This window comes from Telmatherina bonti (assembly GCF_933228915.1).
Source record: "Telmatherina bonti genome assembly, chromosome: 22".
NCBI lineage: Eukaryota > Metazoa > Chordata > Actinopteri > Atheriniformes > Telmatherinidae > Telmatherina > Telmatherina bonti.
In genome coordinates, this window is record NC_136631.1 from 14,600,704 (window position 1) to 14,626,053 (window position 25,350).

Consider the following 25,350-nt stretch of genomic DNA (forward strand, 5'->3'; position numbering starts at 1 on the left):
TCATAGTTTTCACCTGGTCTCGTTAGGTTAATTCACTGCGCCTGTTTCTTGTTTGGTTTCCAGGTATTTGTAGCCTTTTGTTTCAGTTCGGTTTGCTGGTTCATTGTGTTTGTTCCCTGAGTTCTGTCAGATTATCATAAAACTGTCTTGGTCCTACATCCCTGCCTGTTGTCTCTGCATTTGGGTCCTCATCTCAGCAGCATTGTGACATTTAGAGCAAAAAAAAAACCCCAAAAAAACCAAAAAAACCAAAAAAAAAACAGTTTGATCTACAGTAAAAAAAATAAAAGAAATAAATAAAAAAATCAAACCATATACCACAATATATTCATGATTAATTGATCTGGCTGAGCACATACAGGGGGAACAAATAATTTCAGAGCATACAGTTTAACCTCATCGTTATCCACTATCTTCATTTACCAACTCTGTCTTGGAAATGAGGCTGATGAGAGAAATGAGAAAGTATATTTGGTTGAGGTGAAACTAAGGATATAATCTGAAATACAATGCCTTCTGAAAACAAGAGCAATTGCAGAATTAGTTGGTGACTGTGTAAGATCACTAAATATTACTTCCATCAGCCTGTAATACAGTATATTGCAAATCTAACTGTTGCCCTGCAATGTTATACTAAGAGTAGGTGTGATGTCAGCGACAGGACACACTCAATGGGGGCCATAGTGTGTCACTACTGAGATTTTAATAATTTTGGGGGGAGGTTAACGTTACAGAGTGTGTAGCCAAGTGTTTTCTCCACTGGTCCCCTCAGGAGGGTGCAGTCATCCATCCTATTTTACTCCCATGTCCACATGTTTGCAGTGAACCTAAAATACAGATGTATCCATTACGTCAGTGAACATTCATGCATCAGTTCATTCAAGATGCTCTATCACAGTACTGGTGACCTGCCACAAGCACAATGACAGATGTCAAATACTCAAATGTGTCTGTTAGATGGTACCTCTTTTCTTTATAGTTTCCTTTGGCTTTTATTAAAAACTCATAACAGTTAAAGTCTACAGAGATTACATGAAATGATGTCAAACTAATTTTAGGTAATTCTTGTTGTTAAAATAACTTAAAAAGAAATGACTCACACTGGGGTTGCAGGACATCTAATAATCTCTTTACATGAACTCATCATGACCACAAAGACACTTTTGTGTTTTTTCCCCTCATTTTAAATCCTTGAAGTCATAAAAAAAAATCCCATAAAGACTATAAGCAATATCCTCTCAAATTTGAATGCTTTGTTATTTTAAAAAGGTCTGGCTCAGGATGTCCGAATGGAGAAAAAGAATTTTAAAATGGTTTAAAGTCAGGATAAGGGTTTATTGTGGTCTATATCAGTGTTACTGTTATAATTCTTTCCTGGCTTTATGTACATCTGCCAAATACAGCTCACAAGTTTTACAAGCTGTGTGTGCAAGTTCCTGTATAATCAAGTAAAAATCTATGAATTCTGGTAAAGATGATTGTCTTTCTTAAAAATGCAACACTGCACTGGCTTTTTTTTTTTTTTTTTTTTTTTTTTGCTTTGGACAAATTAAGCTATGCCACCTCTAGAGCAGCCAAAAACAACAATATGTGCAGGTAGTCATCCTGTGTCCATGGTAACCTATCTTACTTTACCTGGCAAATCCATATCTGCATAAATTGTCTTGGGCAAAATAAACTCTTAGAATCAGAGGGGAAAAAGAGGCCAAAGCAGAGTGTAGCTGTTGGCTTGGGCTCCTGGCAGCGAGTGGGATGGAGAGATGGGAGGGAGAGTCGACAAGAGAGTGCAGAATGTCTTATTTTTGCTGGCAGTTAAGAGGAGTGCTACCTTGGAGGCGCTTTTCAGCAGAGCCCTAAACGTTTCAGTTCCTGGCAGCGGAGTCAGCGGGGGGTGGGAGTGTGTGTAAGTAAAGGGAGGAGAAGAAAGCTTGGTCTGGAATGATGGGTGGGTGGGTATGATGAGGGGCCTATGCTGTTGGGGAGTCATCCAAAGTCCAGCATGCTTAATGGGTTCTCCTCAGCTGATTGATCTCAGTTTGATGGATTGAAACAGACACCCTGACTCTTGTCTCTGCTGCTGCTGTGGGGTTTGGCTTGTGGATGGTGGCTGAGGTATGACATGAGGGTTTATGGATAAATCTGTCTTTTCCTGTCACAGGATAACGATCTGAGTCACTGGCTGTCATTCATACCAAAGCTCTCCCTTCTTCTGAGTCATCAAATGATTCTTCCAAGACGTCAGCTTCCATGAGAGTACACATGCAAGTAGTGGTTTTTGTATTTCTGTTTTTTTTTTAGATCCATGTACTTATTTGTTAGTTTCTTGTCCCACTAAGTGCTATTTCTGGGATAGACACCAAAACCACGATGTTCAAATATAAACAAATAAAATGAAAAATCGTGGTGATAAATTTGTTGTCTGTTGTTTTTCACTTTTAGCATAGCAACTTCTTGGAAGCTTCATTTGTTTTTTGGATGTAATATTTCTGAATATCACTGGATACACCCCTTACCTTTTTTTTTCATAACCTAATTACAGAAAACCATCAATATTCCTCCAACATGTTCAAGAATTCCCAATCAAATGACTTATTCACATCTAAAGGAGATGTGATTTTTTTTTACCATGTAAGAGATTGGGTAAGAGTTTGCACAAATACATAATTGTAGTTGAAAGCTGAACTGCTGCTCCTTGTGAAGGACCCCATAACCACACAACTTTGCAGTTCACATAGAGGTAGCTCACTGCAGATGTATTAACTCCTTCTGAACCTAACCTGATTTATGTAATCAGCAGGAATGTTTCGAGTTGTGCAAGTTCACTATTTTGTCGTGCTGTAAACATGAAAGCTGTGCTTACTTCAAGAGCACTCTTTTATATCCCCTCTTTAAGAGGTTTGGCTTGGGATGATTATTGGGATAATCAAGTTGAGAAAGCTCAACGAAACACTTCCAAGTATGGCATGCGAAGGAGAGAGCTGCGTGCTCAAGCTACATGCACCTGAATGTCTCCCCTGCACTCTGTCTCAGGATCTGGCAGGGCACTGCTGTCTTACATAATGATATGAGATCACCCAGCAAAGATTTAAGGTTGTGTTTGTTGTCATAAGTCACATTGCATGGCTTTACACCCCACTAAACTTCACAGTTTTCTCCAAATGTTCATTCAAGTGTGAGCAAGAGAAAAACCTCCTGTTTTAGCGTATCTAAAATACTGCCAGCCCATGACTCAGAAATCTCTGATTAATTTTTCTCTGGAATCCTAAGTGGATGTTATAATAAACAGTCTGATCACCATCAGCTTCTGTGTCCTCTCAGTCTTTCGCTTCACGGGACTGAATGTGGCTCCTTGCATTGGAGGAGGAGACGAACAGCTTGCCAAATCCTCTAATGCTGGCAGACTGAGTAAGCGGTGTCTCCGGAACTTTGTGTTAGCCCCAGCATTTCCATAAGCACACTTCATCCCTGCTCGGTTATTCGTTATGATCCAGTTCTCTAGTGAAGCTCAAGCTGCCTTCCGGGACCTTCCACTCCCAAGTGGTTTCTCTTACCCCTTAATAAGCACTGCATGGAGTCACATCCAAGGGTTCTCCGTCTGTATTATCCTGCAAATGAAAACTTGAGACAAAGCATCAGAATGTACACTTATGACATCCTGTACACATTGGTTTTCTAAGAACTGCTTGTTCAACTGAGAATCAGTGACGCCAGTCTGTGTCCCTAACAAATCAGCTGTGGATGGTCGATTAAGTTTTTGGAATCTCCTTGTTCCTGAGGAAAATGTTTTGCTTAATTTCCAGCTTTGTGTAAATTTTGCAGGAACAAATGTTTATATGATATTATCCCTCCAAACGCTTGGAGAATAGGAGTATGAGTGAACAGACTCAGGGCAGAAAGGTTTACATGTGTCAAAGCACAAAATGTAGCTATTTTAGAGTAACAGCTCTGTATTTGTATAATTATTTCTTTGCATACTATTCATTGTCAAGAGTCACCGTTATGTGACTGTCACTTCTCTTTCTTTGCACAGAGAAAAAGGCCTAAATAGACATTTTTGAGGTAGGAGGCTGCCATGATGGCTTCACTCGTGAGGCTCAGACAAATGAAGCTCACTTTCTGGATAACACTTTATTTCTGTTTCTGTGAAGTGCATACCAGTCCTGAATTAGTAAGCGACTTATCAATGAATACACAAATTCTCAAGTCTCCATAATTGTTGGCATTTCATTTGTTTGCACTAACCATTTGCTTACCTTCAGACAGGAAAACCACAGTTGTGCTTTGGTGTAAGAGTCTTCTATCTAAGATATATTTTCACACAAAAACACCAGAAACAAAGATATTCTTTCAGTGTTTTTACACATGAATTGTGCGACTAAAGATATCAGACTATTTTGTTTAAGAATTGTTTACATTTTATGTTAGTGAGGGTAAAAAAAAGTTCTGATTGCATATTTCTTTGCTAACTAATAGAAATATCTCTTTAGTATTGCAAAAGCGCTGGATTTGTGTCTGATAGCTGCCTCTTCTCAATCCAACGATATCCCGCAGTGCTGGGAAGAGATTGTGTTACAGAAAATAGTCTTTTTGTTTTGCTTTTAGGGCTGCATTTGTTACATTTCTCAGACTCTTGCTTTACATCCATCTGCTCTTAAATATTTACAGGAATTACACAGAGATTTCAATTCTTAGTGACTTTTTTTCATTTAGTTGCTTTTTTTCCAACCTCATTTTAAAGAGTTCTGTGTAGTTCAATGTGTAGCTGCTACACATTTAACTTAAGATGGGGCACAGAGATAAGTTCTTGACTAATGAATAAAGCATAGGGTACACAGTGTCCTAGAATGTCTACACGAACTAGTGCATCCATGTGAACTCTGTGTTTTTTCTGCTTGCCACTACCTTAAAGATGCTGACATACCCGAAAGAGTTTTAAATCAGACACTGCTGCTTGTTTAAAAATGTCTCAAAGTCGAGTCAAAATAAACTTGCCGTTGTTCTACTTTTTTCCTCATTCCTTCTCAGCTGAATCCTTCGTAAAACTACTTCAACACTTAGATATTATAAAATGCCCATTTAAGATAATATGAACTGAGTAGGATCTAAAACATGCACACAAACCTTCATGATCCAAGTATGAATGATTCCAAGTGTTATTAGATCAACATATTTTCAGTGCTCAGCTCCAGCAAACATCTCTCTCAGTGATTGAAGAAACTCTGTCAGGCAATCAGAGCCCACTACAAAAGGAGAACATAAAAACAACTGAAAATGAAGCCCTGTGAATGTAAATAGCATATTGCTAAATTGTTTTGGTCTGGCATAAAGTGTTGCCAAGAAGAGGGCTTGAAGTGGGATGTCGTGAAAGAGATGGGTGGAGGGAAGCGGGTTGTGCAGCCAAATTATGAGAGAGCTTTTCTGACATGAGAGTATGAGACATTTTTTGTTAAATGGTTGCAATATTATTTCAAATCCCTGTCCAACAGCTAAAATTTCTGACACAGTCAAGCTTTTGATTCTCAGAGATGGAGGGTCATTACTTTTCCTTGTCTATGAAGCTCACAATGAATAATGACAATTGCACAAAGACAATTCAGCCTGGCTCGTGTTCGTTCTCTCTATGTTGCTCTTTGATACTTTCCAATGATTGTAAAATATTACACATTCATAGTGGATTCAGGAGATTATCCAGACTGCATGAAGCCAAGGCCACTGTTTCAGATCACAGGTTTAGAATCTGGCACAGACTCAGGTTGCTCTGTTTGATATTAACTATTTATCATCTGTTATACTTGATCTGGCCAAGAGCAATCACATTCAAAGCCTTTGGGGGGATTTTTTCTATTGGCAAATATCAGCTGCAAGGTTTTAAAGTATTGTCTTTCTGAAAGGTGTAGGTATCAGCATAATGACTCTGGTTGGGCTTCACAATGATTTTTTTTGTCAGGATTCCAGAAAAAGTTAAGGATTAGTTCTCTTTTTAGTAAGTTAGGTTTGAGCAAGTCTTGCTCAGCTTTACTCAAAATGAATAACTGTGTTTTATTAAAAGAGTAAGTTGAAAAATAAACCTTTTTTATAACTTATGTTTACTTGCTATGCTTTATTACTTTAGTAATGATGAGGCATGTTAGATAGGATGTGATTTGCCAGGAGAACATTGTTAGACTTCAGCTGCCATTGTCACCTTTTTCTTTCTCTCTATTCTCTTTTTGCATGGAGGACAATCCATGCTCTAAACTGGTCCAGCTGTCACAGTAAAGTGTTGCTATTTCACAGAACTGTGAAAAAGCCTTGAATCAACGTTAATTCCTCCATATTTTGCCTCCAAGAAGTCAGACTTGCTTGTGATATAAAAGTGGTATTGAGTAATAGGCTAGTTATCCGGCTTTCTGAAGGTCTTTCAAAGACTTTCTTGGAACATTGGCTGCATTTTCACTAATTTTCAGTCCAGTCCTTTATAGATGGATGTTGCTTTTCTTTTCATCACCTAGCTCAAATGATGAACCAGTGTTTCTACACACTACGGACACTGAGCAAAGAATCAGTTTTAAATGTTATCTTTAAGCCCTTTGTTACTTGCAGCCAACTGTAAATACATTCCATGTTCCCATTTCTTTATTGAAAAAGGCATTAGAAATGATTCCCAAATAGCTATTAGCAAAAAAAAACTGAGCACATCTCAGCACTAGCTTAACAACTGTGCCCTTGAAAATGTAAGGGAACTGGACAGGTGGGGGAGAAAAGGAGTGTCAGGTGTATGATGCCATGAAGATGATGAATAATGTCTGCAAACAATGGTCTTTAGAAACAGAAAAAAAGACCAAATACATTTTTTTGTTCAGCTGGTCCAGCTAATGTTTGCTGTAGGCTCATTAGAAATGGTTTCCAAGGAAGGGTGGCCGGCTGTTATTGAGGATGGGAAGTGGGAAGAAAAGACTGCAGCATCCCAGATTACCCAAGAATTGGGCTGAAATTTGGTGGTAACAGGTCTTACAGAGTGATGGATCCATCACAAAGCCAAAACTTCAACTTAAAGCATTGTGGCATCATCTTGGTCATCTTCCAAGTATTATTCATCCAGCAAACTAAAATGACACAGAATCTGTTTTTGCCTTGTATATTGTATTTTTAGTTATTTTTGCATGCATTCATTGCTTTGCGGCACGTATTTTCCCATTCTGTCAAAAGTTGTCGCAAGATCTTTGCATTTTACCAAATATATCTGGAAAGCAAAGATTTATGTCATCTCAGAGTTGTTGAGTGTAAAGAGATTGGAAACTACTCCCACCTCCTTACATAGTGATTTATCAGAAATATGCAGGATTTTAAAAAAAGATATATGAGGGTTTTCAAACACTGATTTACAATTTCTCCTAATGACGATCTGATCACAGTAAAGTGGAGCCCTCCAGTATCAGTAAGTATGTCAGATAACAGCATATCCCACACTATTTTTCTTTATGACGCTCCTCTTTTTTCATGTGTGTGAGAAAATGCTTCATAAGGAGCGGGAGTGTGTGTTTAGCTTTAATTCCTTTTTTCCAACATTATGTCCTCCCAGTCTTATCTGCTGTATAAAAATATTAATTTGTCACAGTCATTTCTGTTTAAACAAGTTTCAAGTAGCCCGTCTTCTATTTATTCTTAAGTATCTTTCCCACTTGCGCATGGGATATCTCTGCACCGAGCCCTTCCAATTCAATTCAATTCAATTCAACTTTATTTATATAGCGTCAAATCACGGCAATGCCATCTCAAGACGCTTTACAGACAGAGGGGAAAACATAATGAAGGCCAATTCATAATAGCCTATATAAGGAAACCAACAGATTGCGTTGAGTCCAACTCAATCTCCCATCCTGAGCAAGCACACTGGCAGTGGGAAGGAAAAAACTCCCTTTTAACAGGAAGGAAACCTCCGGCAGAACCCGGCTCAGGACAGGCAGCCATCTGCCTCTGCTGTGTGGGGGGAAGAGGACAGAAAGACAACAGACAACAGGAACTGCTACTCCCGGCCAGGGAGACCTGCTGAGACAGGAGACATACATGTTAATGATGCAACACTGTTATGGGGGGGGGTAAAAGAAAGAGATAAAGAGAAAAAGAAAGAAGCTCAGTGTATCAGGAAATGTCCCTCAGCAGTCTAAACCTATAGCAGCATAACTAAGGGATGCTAACCATCCCTAGCTATAGGACTTATCAAAAAGATAAGTCTTCAGCCTAGTCTTAAAGGTGGGGAGGGTGTCTGCTTCCCTAACACTAACTGGGAGCTTATTCCATAAGAGAGGGGCCTGATAACCAAAGGCTCTGCCTCCTGCTCGGCTCTTTGAGACTCTAGGAACCACAAGTAAGCCTGCAGTCTGCGAACGAAGTACTCTACTTGGTATATAAGGAACAATGAGGTCTTTGATATATAGTGGTGCCTGGTTGTGGAGGGCTTTATATGTAAGGAGAAGGATTTTAAATTCTATTCTAGATTCAACAGGCAGCCAATGAAGAGAGGCTAAAACTGGAGAAATATGATCTCTCATGCTGGTTCTGGTCAGGACTCTGGCTGCAGAATTCTGGATCAGCTGAAGGCTTTTCAGGGCATATTTAGGACAGCCCAGTAATAGAGAGTTACAGTAATCTAGTCTCGAAGTAACAAAAGCGTGAACCAGTTTTTCTGCATCACTCCGAGACAGAATGTCCCTAATTTTGGCTATATTACGTAAATGAAAGAAGGCTGTTTTAGTAACCTGCTTAATATGTGGGCCAAAGGACAGGTCAGGGTCAAATATTACTCCAAGGTTTCTCACTGTAGCACTGGAAGCTAAAGTAATGCCATCCAGGTTCATTACAAAACCGGAAGATTTAGCTCTGAGTTTTTCAGATCCAACGAGAATTACTTCAGTCTTATCTGAGTTTAAGAGGAGAAAATTTCTAGACATCCAAGTCTTTATGTCTATGAGACAATTTTGTAGCCTATTGGGCTGATTTGTTTCATCTGGTTTAAAGGATAAGTATAGTTGAGTATCATCTGCATAACAATGAAAGTTTATTCCATGCTGTCTAATAATTTTGCCTAAAGGGAGCATATATAGCGTGAAGAGTATTGGTCCAAGTACAGAACCTTGAGGAACTCCATGACTTACTGTAGTTTGGGAGGAGGACTTGTCATTTACACGAACAAACTGAAATCTATCAGATAAATATGATTTAAACCAGCTTAACGCTGTACCTGTAATTCCAATCACCTGTTCTAGTCTTTGTAACAGAATGTTATGATCGACTGTATCAAATGCAGCACTAAGATCAAGCAAGATAAGTACGGACACAAGTCCTTTGTCTGAGGCCATAAGAAGGTCATTAGTAACTTTCACCAATGCTGTCGCAGTACTATGATGAGCTCTAAATCCTGACTGAAACTCCTCGCATAAATTATTTCTGCTCAGGTGGGCATGTAGCTGAGCTGAAACTATTTTCTCCAGAATTTTGGACATAAACGGGAGGTTAGATATAGGTCTATAATTTGCTATCACCTCTGGATCCAGAGATTGCTTTTTAAGTAAAGGCTTGATTACAGCAGTTTTAAATGATTGTGGTACATATCCTGTCACTAAAGACATATTGATAAGATTTAGTAGTGATGTATTAATTAAAGGGAAAATGTCCTTAAAGAGGCTCGTTGGGAGAGGGTCTAAGATACAGGTGGATGGTTTAGATGAAGCTATTATTTTAGTTAATTCAGAGGGTTGGACAGGACAGAAACTATTTAGACACAAGTCAGATCCTGGTTCTAAGGATGCTTCGGAGACCACAACAGGCTCAACATTATAGGTAGAAGGAAGAGTATTGTGAATTTTCTAATAGTGTCAATTTTATTCCTGAAAAAATACATGAAATCATCACAGCTAAGTGAGAAAGGAATACATGGCTCCACAGCGCTCCGGCTCCTAGTAAGCCTAGCTACAGTGCTGAAAAGAAACCGAGGGTTGTTTTTGTTTTCCTCTATCAATGATGAATAATAAGCTGTTCTTGCCGTACGTAAGGCTTTTTTGTATACGCTTAAACTTTCTTTCCAGGTTAAGTGAGACTCCTCTAGTCCTGATGAACGCCATCTTTTTTCCAAACGCCTTGATGCCTGTTTTAGAGCTCGAAGCTGGGAATTAAACCAGGGAGCCTTCATAATCTTACCTAATTTCTTCTTCTTTAGGGGAGCAACATTATCCAAGGTTGTACGCATTGAAGCTGTTATAGTATCAGCATGTTGATCAATCTGAGCAGGAGTAAGGCTTAAAGGGGGACTCTCAGTCATGCTAACACATGGTAGATGTGAAAAAATTGATTCAATTGATTGTTTAAATTTTGTAATATTATTGTCTGATAAACATCTACTATAGTAGAATTTATTTTTGGTCAGTGAGTAATCAAATAAAGTGAATTCAAAGGTTAACAAGAAGTGATCGGACAAGACAGGGACAAGACAGACAACGCCAGACAACAGAGCTGGGCTCAGACCAAAGTTCTCATGTTACTTGAGAAAATACACAGAGTAATAATCTGATTTATTTCCCCCATTTTTAAAAACCAATCACACATGTCTTTTTCTTAGAGACACTTCAATTTGCCTCTTGAACAAGGTTCCAGTCTGGCTTGCTCTGTAGTGGTGCCAGTGGTTTGTTATCTACAGAGAATATGCCCCTATCGCTGACACTGCAAATGATTGATGGTCTCTTAAAGGTGCTGGAAAGTAAGAAAGTACCTGTTACTTCTATCTGAAGGTCCACCAGACTATTAATCTGAAGATGAATTAGATCATGCTGTATTTGTGGAAGATATTTGCTTTTGAGGTTTGGCAAATACAAGGAGAATCTTTGTCTTGGTTATGGTGAAATCTTGCCAAATATGGATGTCCTTAATGGAAGATAAGAAATTACAGCTGTTTAGACACTGGAGAATGTCCATGGTGAAGATGTGAGCTATTAAGTGTTATAAATGTTTGCCATGTCACCTTATTTTAATAAAGGAAGGCTGCAAACTACAGAAGAACAGTAAGCTTCCCCACACATCCTCCACACCCTTTTATTTCATCCCAGCTTCGCATCACAATGCTTCGCTGGTAGTCAGGGAAACTCTATAACATGAATTGTGAGTGACAGGGTTGCTCAGTTCCCATCCTAAACAATCTAAACAAACAAAGACCAAAAAGCACAAACTGGCGGTTCAGTCGATGCGAACTATTCTTTCAGACCAGGATGTGAACTCCCATCCATTAATAAAAAGCAGCCACGTGCTCATACTGTCCACCACACATCACCTCCTCTGGCATCTCTTCGAAATAATTGTTTGTTATATGGAAAGAAATGTTGCACATGGAAACACATATTGTGTGTTATTTCATGCTAAGGGTTCTCTCCTTGCCACTGTTCCAAAATCATAACCTTAGCAAAGACAAAAAAGCAAGAACGAGCCGTCCCACCCTGTAATAATGAGTTGAGTAATTGTTTATTGAAAGGAGTCACTTCACATCTCCTTCTGATGGTTGTGTGGGGTTGCATGACAAGTAAAAGGTCACTTACTGTTAGACCATGTCAATGATGTGTTTGAAAAATACTGTCATAGGCAGGATACTTAACTTGAGGGTGGCACGACTTGCTTATAATTTCAACTGGAACATAATTATACGTCCTGCAAAGTCTTTATGACTATGACCTAATTCCACATGGGGGTTTCAGGAGAAAGGAAACACTTTCTGAGCTAACAACTTGAACATCAAACAAAAACTCTGGAATATATTACTGTGAATAAAAGCCCACATCGCACTTTTCTCTCTTGTTTGAGGACAGACTTTGGTTTTGATATTAAAGTTTAGCTTGAGACCTGCTTTCAAAGATGGTACACTGGTTGGAAAAAGGCAGGATTATTCAAGTAGCTGGCAACCACAGTGTCTTTTTGTGTTAATCTTGTATAAATATTTCTGTCAATAGAACTTGAAGGTGTTTGTTGCAAAAATACCACAGCTGTACTGAGATAAAATGACAAAAAAGTTGATTTTGCATGAATTTCCTTTTATTTTTTTACAGATACTTATTTTTTTACTTGATACTTAAATTAGCTAAGGCCTGTTTACATATCAGACACTTGGGTCAGTGTGGATATAATACACTGTTCAGAGAAGCACTTTGTGCAAGAGTGGGGTAAGAACACATTATGTCCACTGTGTGTGTCAACAAGTAATAGCACTGGACAAAAGGGTGAGATTTTCTGGAGCGCTTTGTCTGTCTGCTTCCAAGAATGCTCACAATACGTTACTTCTGATTCTGTGACTGCAAGCAAAGGAGATTTTGGAGAGGAGGGGGTACAAGGGGAGGTTTTGTAGGAGGTCACTGTGTGGTTGTGTGTACGTGCAGAATATGAGTAACCTCAGAGCTGAAAAACTGTCAGTCACTATGCTTTTTCAGTTTTCTTTTCAGAAGTGAAGTGCGGTAGGCCAAAGGCTGCGGGGGTATGTGCATCGCTGAAAGGGTGAGTAAGGGTGAAAGGGAGTCTTTCAGCTGGACACGTTTCATGAATGTTTTGGGAAGCAGTGATAGAAATGGGGGAGGTCAAACAGCCCATTCCTTCCTCTGGGGTCCTTGCAGTGTCAGAGCCTGTAAAAGTACAGAATGTCCTGCGCCTGCCCCGTGTTAACCCAAACGAAAACTAGTTTAGCCGCAATGCTGCTCCTGCGAGTACGCAGGTAGACTCAAGATTCACTCATTCAGGTGGCAAGGAGGACGAATGCATAAAAGATAAATGTGCAGCATTGTGTGGCTTAGATGTTTATAAAATATGGAAAGTAGGTTAAAAGGGAGGATTTTAAATGATGCAACCTTAATTTGAAATCCCACCTCATTAAAGATGTTGGTGGTAATAACTGGTCTAAATGCTAGTAAATAGAAATTCACAGTTTTGTATGGTAACTATTTCTTACATATAAGCATAGGAATCCATTCATTCAACTTCTAACTAAAACGCATCTGTTTAATCCCTTCATGTACCTTACAGACTGGTTGGCACATCTCTCACAAAGAAAGAGTTTATTTTAAATTAATCCTTAGATTGAGCCCAACAGCAGGGATCATTAATGTAATTAAACTGATAACGTAGGTGTTGTAGCAATATGTGTGCTTTTGTGAACATGAAACATGAAAATATGCAAATTCTGGTAGAACTGCAAGATAAAATCTTGAACATGTAAACAAGTGATATAAGGGTGCTTGGAATTAAAGTTTTTCATCTTAAAAGGTGCCAAAATATCTGCAAAATTCACGAAAGTTGTACAGAAAAAGACATTTATAATCAATTATTTTTTAGATTATTAATACATCTTCAGGTAGTTTAGTTTAGAGGTTTTTGTAGGTTCACTAAAAAAAATGTGCAAGATAATATTAGCTGTTGTGTTCTGCTGTACTAATGTATGCTTATCTCATGGAATTTCCTAAAATATAGCCTTTTATAAGAAATTTTGACCTGCTCACTGAAAAAAAAATATTCACACAAAAACAACAACAAAGCTCAGAACGGTCCATGTTAAATATTCACAGCCTGCATGTTCAATTTCTCCAACAAGAGCATGCAGACTGTTACCCACATTAATGTTTCACAACACAGAGACCAGACATCAGCATCTATTATTATCTCTGTGACTTTTCCAAGTCCTATAATTCTCAACACCACTGTTGATACACCCAACAGACTCTGATATTCATCAGAACAAAATGTTTATTGTACATTCAAGGCTCCTGTCACAAAGTAGAGCACTGACTCACACTGGATTACATTCATTATATTACAAAACATTATTTAGCAATTCTAAAACTGCTGCTTATTATTCAGGCAGTGGGAGCTGCCTAAATAATGTTGTACAGTAGTGAAATATTTGTATCAGAGGAAGAATATAGAATAACTAAGCTATAAATTAGTTTTACACAGGTTACATTTGTTATTACAATATGTGATTGTTATGTGTGATTTCATAGTACATGAATGCATGTGGCTTGTTTTTGGATGAAGCTCTGACACACAAATATATAATGTGCATTGGGGTGAAACCACACAGCTAGGACATAATAACTTCCTGTAAAGAAAAATCAAAATAAAACCAAACAAACAATAAACAAAAACAAAAGTGCAATATTAAAACAGTACACTTAAGCTGATGAATTGTGTTTTTAGGGCAACGACAATCAGCTCAGAGTTGCAGAGTGTGGATTTTTTATTTTTACACACAATGTAAAAGCTTATTGCATTTTTTTTTTTAAAGTTCTGATTGCCTTATGATGTAAAGAACACATACCTGTTTTATGGACAACACATGACTGAACAGATTTTTACTGGGTTTTCAGTAATTCTCCCCTGAGTTTGGCAGTGATCTTGTAATCTAAAGGCTTCAGTGTTAAACCATACGAGTAGTTTAGGGAGAAGTCCTTTTCTGGGCACTTTTCAAAGCAACATTGATGGAGTAAAATTGCAAAGAACAAAAATATCTCAACTTTGGCAACCTGGTCACCAATACATCTTCTCTTCCCTGCTGAAAAGATCATCACGCTGTTGGTGAGATCTTTATCTAGGCAGCCATTTTCATCCAAGAAGCGGGACGGGTTAAATTCATGAGGGTCTTTCCACCTTGAGGAGTCATGATTGACAGACCACTGATTGATGAAGATCACCATGTCTTTGGGGATGCTGAGACCACTGACTGTGACATCAGAGGTGGTGGAGTGGGGAATGGTGACAGGGACAAAGCTGGTGAAACGCATGGTCTCATAGATGAAGGCGTCCAGATAAGGCATGTGAACTCGGTCTTCAACAGATGGGAGCCTTTGTCTCCCCACCACTTTGTCAACGAGCTCATGGAGTTTGGTTTGAATGTCAGGGTGCTTCGCCAGCAGGAGGACAATCCAGTGAAGAGCAGTGGAGACGGTATCCATACCTGCACCAATCAAATCAGCCACCGTCGCCTCTGTGTGGTCCTTGGTGAGCTCGGTGTCACCGTCAGCCTCCTTAATGGCACCAATAATGGCATCGCTGATGTCCCTCGTTACTTCTGGATCAAAAGTCTCTCGATGCTCATCCACCTTGCTTTTTACAAACATATAGAACTCTTTATTCAAGTATTTGAAATTCTTGAAGATACTGTGGACAGGATTGTGGAAAGACTGAAGCCAAGGCATCACATCAACCAAGCTGCCAGCCCCTACAGTCTGTCCAAACTGATCTATCTGGTGCAATAAGGCTCTAAACTCAGCATCATCATGTCCGTATCGCTTTCCAAAGCATAAGGCACAAATCACGTTTGCAGCAGCTACAGTCAGCTCATGAGCAGGGTTGAAGTATTGGTTCTGAGCACTGAGTTGAAGAAAAATCTTAACCAGCTCTGCTGCTTCAGCCACAATTTGCAGCTCAAAAGCTTTTTTTGTTTGACTGTTGGCAGATGAGAATGCTCTGATTGTTGTTTGAGCAATTTTCCTGTGCATCCTCCACTGTTTGCTGTAATTTGTGAAAGTCAAGCTTTTCCCTCCTGAGATGGAGCGAAAAGACACAAAGTCTGGTCTCCCTGCAAACTCTGTGCTGTGCTGTACCAGGGCCTGATGGATCACCTGGTCTCCATTCAGCACCACAATGTCGGTGCTGCCCAGTCTTATCTGGTACACGTTGCCATATTTTTTGGCAAGTTTGGTGAAGGTGATGTGAGGCATCTGGCCCAGCTGCAAGGCGTTTCCCACTACGGGCCAGGCGAAGGGTCCTGGGAGTCTCCTCTTGAGCCTGATGTTTCTGACCCACAAGCAGGCTTCCAGACAGAAGAGGAAAACGAAAGAGGCAACCAGAGCAGGATGGACCTGTCCGCTCCATTCCCTGATGATGCTGCTGCTCTTCACACCAAACTCTGCATCCATTTGAGCCATTGCGTTACTGCGCTCTTTGTGATCCACTGTTTCAAATACAGATTTTACTTAAAACAGGAAATCATTTAAATTCTTTAAATGGTTGTAGATATATAAAAATTAGATGTTATTTCTAGAATAAGAAAATTTGACTTGAAGCTCTCCAAGCAGTCCTTAAAAGCTATCTCACCCTTCCTCCTGAGAAGCTGGTAATAAGCGTTCGAGCGGTTCGCAGAGATGCAGCTCGTCTTCAGATGACCACTTCAGAAGAATGCAGATTCACGACTTAACACTTCGCTTATATGTATCTCTATGGTGGGAGTGGTCAGCGACTCAGGTTTTTTATTTATCTCTCCCCTCCCACTTTGACCTCAGTCTGCAGACCTCAGCTCTGTTCCCACTCAGACCTCCTTTCCTTCCAGCATTGGATAGAATAATGTTGGAACAGGAGACTTGCTACTTACTTGGCCATGTGGCCAAAAAAAAATGACAATTTTAAGTTTTGCTGCCAAAGAATGCAACATAAGAATAAACGAGTTATCAGGCTGCATGATGCAAAGTTGTTACAAGTGAATACAATGCACCTGTATTCATTATTTGCATAGAATATACAATGATATATTTTCCAATTCGTTTTCCGAAACTGTTTTAAATGATTTATTTTTGTGATTTACATCCAAGCTGATATTTCTAAGTGCACACAATTAAAGGAGTTCTTAAATATCAGCATGAAAGCTGTTTATCCAAACGCTGCGCAGATACAAAGAGCAAACTCTAATAAGCTTAATAAAATGTACATACATAATGCCACTGAAGTTATAATAGAACTTTCAAACAAAGAGTTGAGGATAATGTAGCTGTCAGGGTTGTGGCTGCAATAAAGTCATTTTAAAAATAATTTGGAAAAAAAAGACACCAGCCGTGAATCTGTCCTTGTTTGATGCTTGTGCAACAAAGTAGTTTTAAAAAGCTGTAGCTTGGGTTTTAGTGATATTCAGCCACAAATAAAATATCCCAGAGGTTTATGTTAATGGAAAAATCTGTAATAACAGACATTTAAACAACTGTGATGCCTAATATCACCCTGTTGGCAAATATTTGTCAGCACTAAAGGAGCAGAGAGTGCATTGAAAAGAGAGAAACTGTATGTAGTTTCATACCACTGCCAGGATAGACGTCCCTTCCTCAGCAGGTTTAATGGAATATCGTGATGCTTTTGCTGTACCTCTTTGAGCAAAATCAAAATGCACACACTTGACTGTTCACAACTGACTTTTATTCATTTCGAATACAGCTTATTTTTCCATTGTACAAAACCTCAGCAGGCCTTGAATGTGAAAGCAGACATCACAGATTGAATGCTTTAACAGTCAAGGCCTTCTGAGTTTACATTTTTTGCCTTGACGAAGACAGAAAAACACATCCTTTTGATAACATCAATTCTCAAACACAGAGGCTTGATGAGAGTGCACTGACATCCAAATAAGCTTTGCAAAAGGTACTGTAAACAAACACAGTTTTGAGAGTGCCTTATAAGTGAGAGAAACTTGTTGCACATGTGTTTTGTTGTATTGGTTAGATGTGTTCAGCATGGGGTAGTAACAGTGCTTGTACAGTTGAAATGAACCTCGGATGCACAGTCTAAGGATTCATGGTCCACAGTGATGTCTCGTTCAAAAGTGATGGATCCTCCATGATGAAAAAGTTCTTTCTCGCTACCCATCTTCATAATCATGTTCATTTTCTCTCTTTATTTTATCAAGACGCTTTATTGAATATTTTCTTATGCTCTGAGTACAGTAGATAATGATAAAACTTAAATATTGTTTTGCCGTACCTGAAATATGAAATAAATGGCAAAGGTAAAATATTTGTACACACAATAAACGACAACAATAAGTCATCAAGAGACTCAACATTCACAAGTATTTCATATACAGTTATAATAGCTTAAGTGTAGCTGATTTTTGCATACATACCTTCATGCTTAGTTAGTGAATGTAAAACACAAAGCACAAAACCTGGAGTTATGTACAAAATCTGATCAAGTATAATATTTTGTGAAGAAATGTAATACTTCCCATGCTTCCCCACAGTCCAAAAGCTTAAATTTATTTGCATCTGACAACTTTGAAGAGTTATTCTCAGTCCTGCACAACAAATCAAACACAGATCATGTTGAGATATGCATTAAATATTCCTTTTAAATATATGAAAAACTTACAGCAAGACCATTTAGTGCAGGCACATAGATACTCACTGTTAAGTGTCATTGGTGATAAACTGTTTGCGGGAGTCACATTATGCGGGGGCATGCTGTTCATGCTGGGGAAACTAAGCCAAGCCGCTTTCCCCTGAGCTTGGTGCTCACGCTGAATTTGAGGGGCTTTAGCGTGAGCCCGTAGGAGCAGTCAAGAGTGAGAATCTCAGAGGGGTCGCTTTCAAAGCTACACTGGTGCAGCAGGATCGCTGTGAATAAAAATACCTGCACCTTGGCGATCTGGTCACCGATGCAGCGCCTCTTGCCTGACGAAAAAATCATCACACTGTTGGTTTTGTCTTTATCCAGGGCCCCGTTTTCATCCAGGAAACGTGACGGGTCAAACACTTGTGGGTCCTTCCATTTTAGAGGGTCATGGTTGACAGACCACTGATTGATGAAAACCACTGTGTCCTTGGGAATGTGGAGACTGTCAATGGTGACATTTGAGGTGGTGGAGTGGGGGATGGTGACTGGGACAAAGCTGGTGAAGCGCATGGTCTCATAGATGAAGGCGTCCAGAAGAGCCAGGCTACTTCTGTCCTCAGTTGAGGGCAGTCTGTCTCTGCCCACTACTTTGTCTATGAGCTGCTGCAGTTTGGCTTGCATGTCTGGGTATTTGACCAGGAGAAGGAGAATCCATTGCATGAAAGTCGACATTGTGTCTTGTCCTGCTCCCATCAGATCTGTGACAGTAGCCTCAACAAATTCCTTGGTTAGCCTGCTGTCTTCTCCATGTTCAATCACACTGATGATGGCATCACTCATGTCCCGGGTCACTTCAGGGTTGAAGGACTCTCTGTGCTGCACCACTTTATCTTTTACAAAAGTGAAAAACTCCTCATTGAGGTTTTTGAAGTCCTCATAGATACTGCGGACAGGATTAGGGAAAGACTGAAGCCAGGGCATAACATCTACCAAGCTACCTGCGCCTACTGTCTCTCCAAACTTGTCCACTTTTTGTAGCAAGGTACTGAACTCTAGGTCATCGTGTCCATATCGCCTCCCAAAGCAGAGAGCACACATAATATTAGCAGCAGCTACTTTAAACTCTTGAGTTGGGTGAAAATACTGTCCATTAGAGCTCTGTCTCAAAAATACCTGCACCAGCTCTGTGGCCTCAGCCATAACATGCTGCTCAAAGGTTTTTTTGGTCTGACTGTTTGCAGAGGAAAAGGCTCTGAGGCTGGACTGAGCAATTTTCTTGTGTGCTTTCCACTGTTTGCTGTAATTAGTAAATGTCAGACTCCTGCCTCCAGAAATCATCTGGAAAGAGACAAAGTTTGGTCTCCCTGCAAACTCTGTGCTGTGCTGTATTAGAGCCTCACGGATTGCCCGGTCTCCATTCAAAACCACAATGTCGCTGCTGCCCAGTCTTATCTGGTACACGTTGCCATATTTTTTAGCAAGCTTGGAGAAGGTGATGTGAGGCATCTGGCCCAGCTGCATGGCGTTGCCCACCACAGGCCAGGCGAAGGGTCCTGGGAGTCTCCTCTTGAGCCTGAGGTTCCTGACCCACAGGCAGGCTTCCAGACAGAAGAGGAAAATGAAAGAGGCAACCAGAGCAGGATGGACCTGTCCGCTCCATTCTCTGATGATGCTGCTGCTCTTCACACCAAACTCAGTGTCAAGTGCCATTGTGACAAAGTGTCTGCACACTTCTTTTTTTTTTTCCTCAAGGATGAAAAAGTCTGTCAAGTGCTTGAATATTTGTGAGAAAAAAATACCTCAAGGTTCCATGCAAGCTAAGAAAAATATTTAAATATGCTAATCAGATGCCTGTGAAGTCTATGTGATCAATTTCACTCTCTTTTTTTTGTCTTAGCAAGTCCTGTCATCTAGATTTAAGGCTTAAGTGCCTGCTTTTGCTTCACTCCAGTGTCTTATATGTTGTGCAGTTAGTGGGCAGGGCTCAGGATAACTTTTATACTCCTCCCATTGTGGTAGCCCTGCAGACCCCACTATATTATCTCTCTGCTGTCGGTTGCTCTTTGAGGCGCGCGCTTTAGAGTGTCGAGGGAGACCGTGAGCGAGCTGCATGACCGACCACTCTGCAGACACAGAGAGAGAAAGAGAGAAGGAGGGAGTAGTAAAACAAACATTCAGCAACTGGTGACCGATTGAGCTGAAGCTGCTTCCAACCAATTTGTTTTACTAATTGGAGGATTTACAGAATTAGTCATTTTTAAAGAGAAAATTGATTTTTCTCTCTGCTTGGATTTTTTTTGCGTATGGTTTGTCCAATATAGCTCAAGAAAAGTGTAGGAATAATTCGTCTCCTAGGCTTAAATGTATTTTAATTGACCTTAATATGACTGTGCCTTTCACTTGATGTAACATAATTATTAATTTAACTTGCATGCCGTAGTAGTTTAATAGTTAAATTTATCTTCTATTCTGAAATGAGCCACAGCATTAAACCAAATGTGAACGTGTGCAGCAGCCTTGTAGGGGCCAAAGAAATAATGCACATCACATATATATATATATATATATATATAAAATATATATATTAAAAAATATATAAAAAATTTTTTTTTTTCATTTCTTGGTACTTGCTTGGTGTAAACTTCTAAAGGAGTGTGGCACTCTGGGTATAGTTGCTTATACCTTTTTTTTTCTTTTGTCCTTCTTTCTTCCTTAGTTCAGGCCCATTATTCATTCTCACTTTAAAGAGAACCAGAATATGTTAAGTGAGTGTTTATGTAACAGATAATTCAGAGCAGACAAACCATCAATTATTGATGCTCGAATCTTGTTATCTCCAAGAAATAAACCATGCCACTGCATGAGCCCAGACGTTACATCATAGTACAGCAAACTTCAGGTCCCATCTCAGCAGTGATTCCAAAAGCGAAATAGGAAGACAAATTGTGCATGTTTATGTTTTTATTCTGTTTTATTTATTTATTTATTTTTTTGTCATCAATAATGAAAAAAAACCCCACCAAGTCCATAAAGTTGCATTAATAGTTATGTTGGCTGAAAAAAAAGTTCATTTCATGTTTGTCTAAGGTGATGTTATTTCTCCAGGCAAAACATTCTCCATCTCAGTGCAAATTTGTTTCTTGTTTTTCCACCAACTGAGAAGTTTATTTTTGCAGGGCAATAATGACGCTAATTTGAGACACTAACACATTTCCAAAGTCGGGCAGTGAGCGACTAAACCCATGACTTACCTCACAATCTCAGGCAGTCACCATCAGCATAAATAAAGTAGAAGGTTGATGGCAGACGCTGCAAATGACAATATGTTTTACAGCACTTATTCAATGTGAACATTATTTTCCATCAGATGGGTTTTCATGTTGTGTAGAAGCAAATGGGTGAAAATTAGAACGTATAACGATTTGCTGTAAAGTCATATGGGGATGGATGTGGTTGGACTTGCTAATTCTCATAAATATTTTGCATGAACACTCCATGATCTGCATCGACCCAAAACAGATCGAAGTGAATATGAGAACAAATACAAAGGTGACATTATGTTATAACTACACTCCATGTTGTGTGTCATTCTATCACAGCAATTTCCCTGAAAAAAGTCTTTCGCAGATGTGGCGAGCTTTCAGAACTCTGCCCCAGAGCTGTTTGTCTTGAGCAATGTGGTGTGGCCAAGTACCAAAAGCCCCCAGAATGATTCTTCGGTTAACCAAAGACATTGTGATGTCTTCAACTACTTTGCCTGCACTGGGACTGACTATTTCATTTCTCCACTCTTCCTATAGAGGGAATCCCCCCCTCAGCTCACCAACCCCACCACTACCTCCTCTCCCCTCCTAACATGAGCCTGCTCCTCATACACATGTGGCTACTCACAGCCCCATCATGCTAATTAGAGCCAGGTTTGTGGCTGAGGAAGGGGGGTGCTTGTTTGGGATGGAATGGGCTTGTGTGTATGTGTATGGTAAAGGTGGGCAATGGGGTTGAAGAAAGGGAGGCAGAATGGGGGTGTCATATGTGCATTTTGCGTGTGGCTGCCGTGTTTGCCTTTGATTAACTCTTGTAACCTGGCTGTGAAAGTTTGGCCCTGACCCTGCATTGACTCTGACTGAGGGGGTATTACTCAGGGGGGAGGGTGCTTAGGGCAGCGGGGTGGAGGCAAAAAATGGGGTCTGTATGTCATGTGCTGGCGGGTGGGCACGCTCACTGGACCAATGGTAGACCGGCTTGCCCTGTCTCTGGAGCTAATCATTGTTTACTAGTCTCATTTCCACTTCTCAGTGAGCTACTGTCACGCACAGCACCGACAGGGAGGCAGGAAGAGGGAAGAGGGGGCTGGAGCTCATAGAGATAGTGAGACGGTGGGGAAAGGAAAGCCAGGGGTCCAACAGGCAATTGGAGAGCTGGTGGAATTTTAAGAAAGCAAAGAAAGGAATGAATCAGGAGTGAAGATTTTGAATGTGTGAGAACAAAGTTGGGCCGAGCCAAGCCAAAAACAACTCTGACAAACCAGTAAACAGACCAGCAGCAAACATTCTGTGGGCCAGCGCCATCTCAGGCAGCCAGAGGGTAACCACCGGACATTGCTAGTCGGAGATTATGTTTGAAATGAGAGCGTTTTCTCCTGCCAGACCACAGGATGAGGAAAGCGATACTTGAAAATTGTTACTGTCTGACCCGATTGTTGTTTGTGTGTAAACAGCCTGAGAAAAATACAAGTAAAGCCACAACTGACTCCAGCGTTGACATACCAGTGGATGTCCACTCTGGACTGGGAGTTTAAGTGGTATTATAAGCAGTTTGTTAAACTGTGGGGGTAACTCAGAAAAAAAGACATCTCAATTCCAAGGTATTGAGCTAATCTTTGCTGTTTTTCTGTCTTGACTATGTTAAGAAGTGAACTAGCATGTGGCCAGGTAGAAAATTCAGTGGAGCATCGAATACAAAGCAGATTAAAAGACATAGAGACTTAGACTAAAATGGAAAGCTCCCACTGCATAACATGAAAATAAACCAATTATGTTGGTTTACACATGTTTAGACCTTGCAGATGAAACACGGACAGTTCATTGTGTATGTGGCAAAACTGTCCTTGAAGCTTCCCCTTCTACAGAAAACAACAATAAATTTAGAGTGTGCATTAGGTGACAGAAACTAATTTCAAACATTTTGCATGGGGAAATTGAGGAAAAAAATGACTTTGTAGCTTATGTCTTGAATTATTACTTCATTATAATTTCAAAGAAGTAACGTTTTTATCTGTCTGCATTTATCTGTTTTATCTGTCTGTCTGTTTGTTTGTATGTTAGCAGCTTTAAGCTAAAACTACTGGATATATTTTTAGGAAATGAGCTGTATGACGGAGGTCTGTGCTGTCCGAGTGTTTTTTTTTTTTTTAATTTTAGTTTTCTACTGGGTTCAGCAGCTGTTGGAAACTTCTATGCAAATGTTATGGTGAAAATTTCAGAATTACACTTAATGTGTTTGTTTGGATGTAATGCAGACTAGAAGAGAACAATCATAAGTGGGTGCTCAAGGTACTAATCACAGTTATGAACTGTGCGATGATCCAAGCTGCATCATTGCCAGGCACATGATAAAAATATTGTTGCTGATTTATCAGCTAACATGACTAAAACAGCAGTCAGTGCATGTTCCCCACTTCCTGATAATATTACATGTGAATAAATGATAGCATTGACTTTAATATATTTAAAAATAAATAGATAAATATAGTTAATGCTCTTACTTTAGCACTAAAACTCTTTCCAAATCCTACACCCCTGACATACCAGACATACCAGTGCGTATTGTATGCTTGGGTTGGACAACTTTCTATGCTTTTTTTTATAGACTCAAAACCTGCTATATTCTTATTTATAAATTTGTTATTGGTGTACTCTAAAATTATACACACACTGATACTGCATCTGTCAAAAAGGTGCTGGAACTCTCTGTCTTTGTTTCTACTCCTGTTTTCTGCCCCAAATGTTGATTCTGAGCATGAAAAGCATTTAATATTATCCCTGCATTGCTTGGTATACTCTGCAGAAACACTTAATTCTTGACCAATTATGTCTCTTTTTAGCCTTTTATGCCAGTGGTGTTAAACTGTATGAGGTTTTTGTATCTTAAACTTATGTTATTTTAACTTATGTGGGTTTATAGTTCTCTTTTATACCTACAGCTATATTTGATTTGATTTTAGTGTGTTGTCATGGTATAACTGCTGGCTCGAGTTGCTGTCTATTGCTCAGGAAACTTTTGAAAATGTCATTTTAGAGCTCAAGAGTTTTTGTTTTTTTTTTGGTTTAATAAAGACTTTGTGAATAATTATAATCATTTTAGTATGCTGATAAAGTCCAAACGTTTTTATCCAGGAAAATAAAAGGTTAAAAATAATCTAATACTGATGTCTGCATTCTTGGTTTAAATTCATGATTGAAACAATGAGCTAAATGAAGTTTATTTGTATACCGGTAACTATTGTGTAAAACCCCAGTCACACACAGTAATACTGAAACATTCATAATAACTAACATTTCCATGTTTATAGCCCGCAAATTGATGTCCTAGTGTTACAGGATGAAACAAGCTAAAGAAAACCATCCACAGAGAAGCTCAGACAACTTAAATTGGGAATTAGAAAAATCTATTTCAATGGCTAGAATTTACAGAATCCCCAAAGTCAGTGTTTCTTATACGTACATTAGGCATGTTAGATTCTGTGCTGAGCCCAAAAATGTGTCACTGTAGCAAATATCAAACTGCCCACATGAGAAAGGAGGCACACACATTTGGAAATGCTTTCAAGAATGACTTATTGTCCCCTAAAACATTTTTCGACTCTATTCAAAAGTCTAACATGAGACTTTTATTGATCCAATCCAGGAATGACTCTCTGCACAGTTTTCACACTTGACAGGAAAATTAAGAAGTAATCAAAATGATTGTGTTATAGTAAAAACATCAGAAATTGGCTGCAGGATGAAATTCACTGGAAGTTCTTCTAAAGTGTCACATGGTAATTTAGTTCATGATCAGGAATGAAGGTTTTCTACATAGCATTGACTAGAATGTGTTTTATGCAGCAATTACAGTTTAGACATCTGGCCCACATGGTTATAATTTTGAGATCTAAACAATATTCTTTAATTGAAAATTAAAAATGCATTATTAAAATGGAAATTCTATTGTCAATGTATATTTAAAAAAATGCTAGTATTGACTGAAAATAAT

General features: G+C 39.3%; 2 protein-coding genes across 2 annotated transcripts; both read right to left on the reverse strand.

Annotated features, from left to right (window-relative positions):
• Window positions 1–13,740: 13,740 nt before the first annotated feature.
• On the reverse strand, window positions 13,741–16,167 carry LOC306772950 (cytochrome P450 1B1-like). The gene is made up of 2 exons (XM_079262617.1): window positions 16,099–16,167; window positions 13,741–15,955 (listed from the first exon to the last, which is right to left on the reverse strand). Exon 2 carries the CDS (start codon window positions 15,927–15,929, stop codon window positions 14,355–14,357), a length of 1,575 nt encoding a protein of 524 aa, XP_079118743.1. The 5' UTR covers window positions 15,930–15,955; window positions 16,099–16,167; the 3' UTR covers window positions 13,741–14,354.
• Window positions 16,168–17,217: 1,050 nt separating this feature from the next.
• On the reverse strand, window positions 17,218–19,996 carry cyp1c1 (cytochrome P450, family 1, subfamily C, polypeptide 1). The gene has a single exon (XM_079262449.1). The coding sequence runs from the start codon at window positions 19,804–19,806 to the stop codon at window positions 18,229–18,231; it is 1,578 nt and encodes a 525-aa protein (XP_079118575.1). The 5' UTR covers window positions 19,807–19,996; the 3' UTR covers window positions 17,218–18,228.
• Window positions 19,997–25,350: the final 5,354 nt, after the last annotated feature.

Excerpts from the sequence above, each read along its gene's own strand:
- LOC306772950 (XM_079262617.1), bottom strand. The coding sequence starts at position 15,929 with ATGGCTCAAATGGATGCAGAGTTTGGTGTGAAGAGCAGCAGCATCATC.
- cyp1c1 (XM_079262449.1), bottom strand. The coding sequence starts at position 19,806 with ATGGCACTTGACACTGAGTTTGGTGTGAAGAGCAGCAGCATCATCAGA.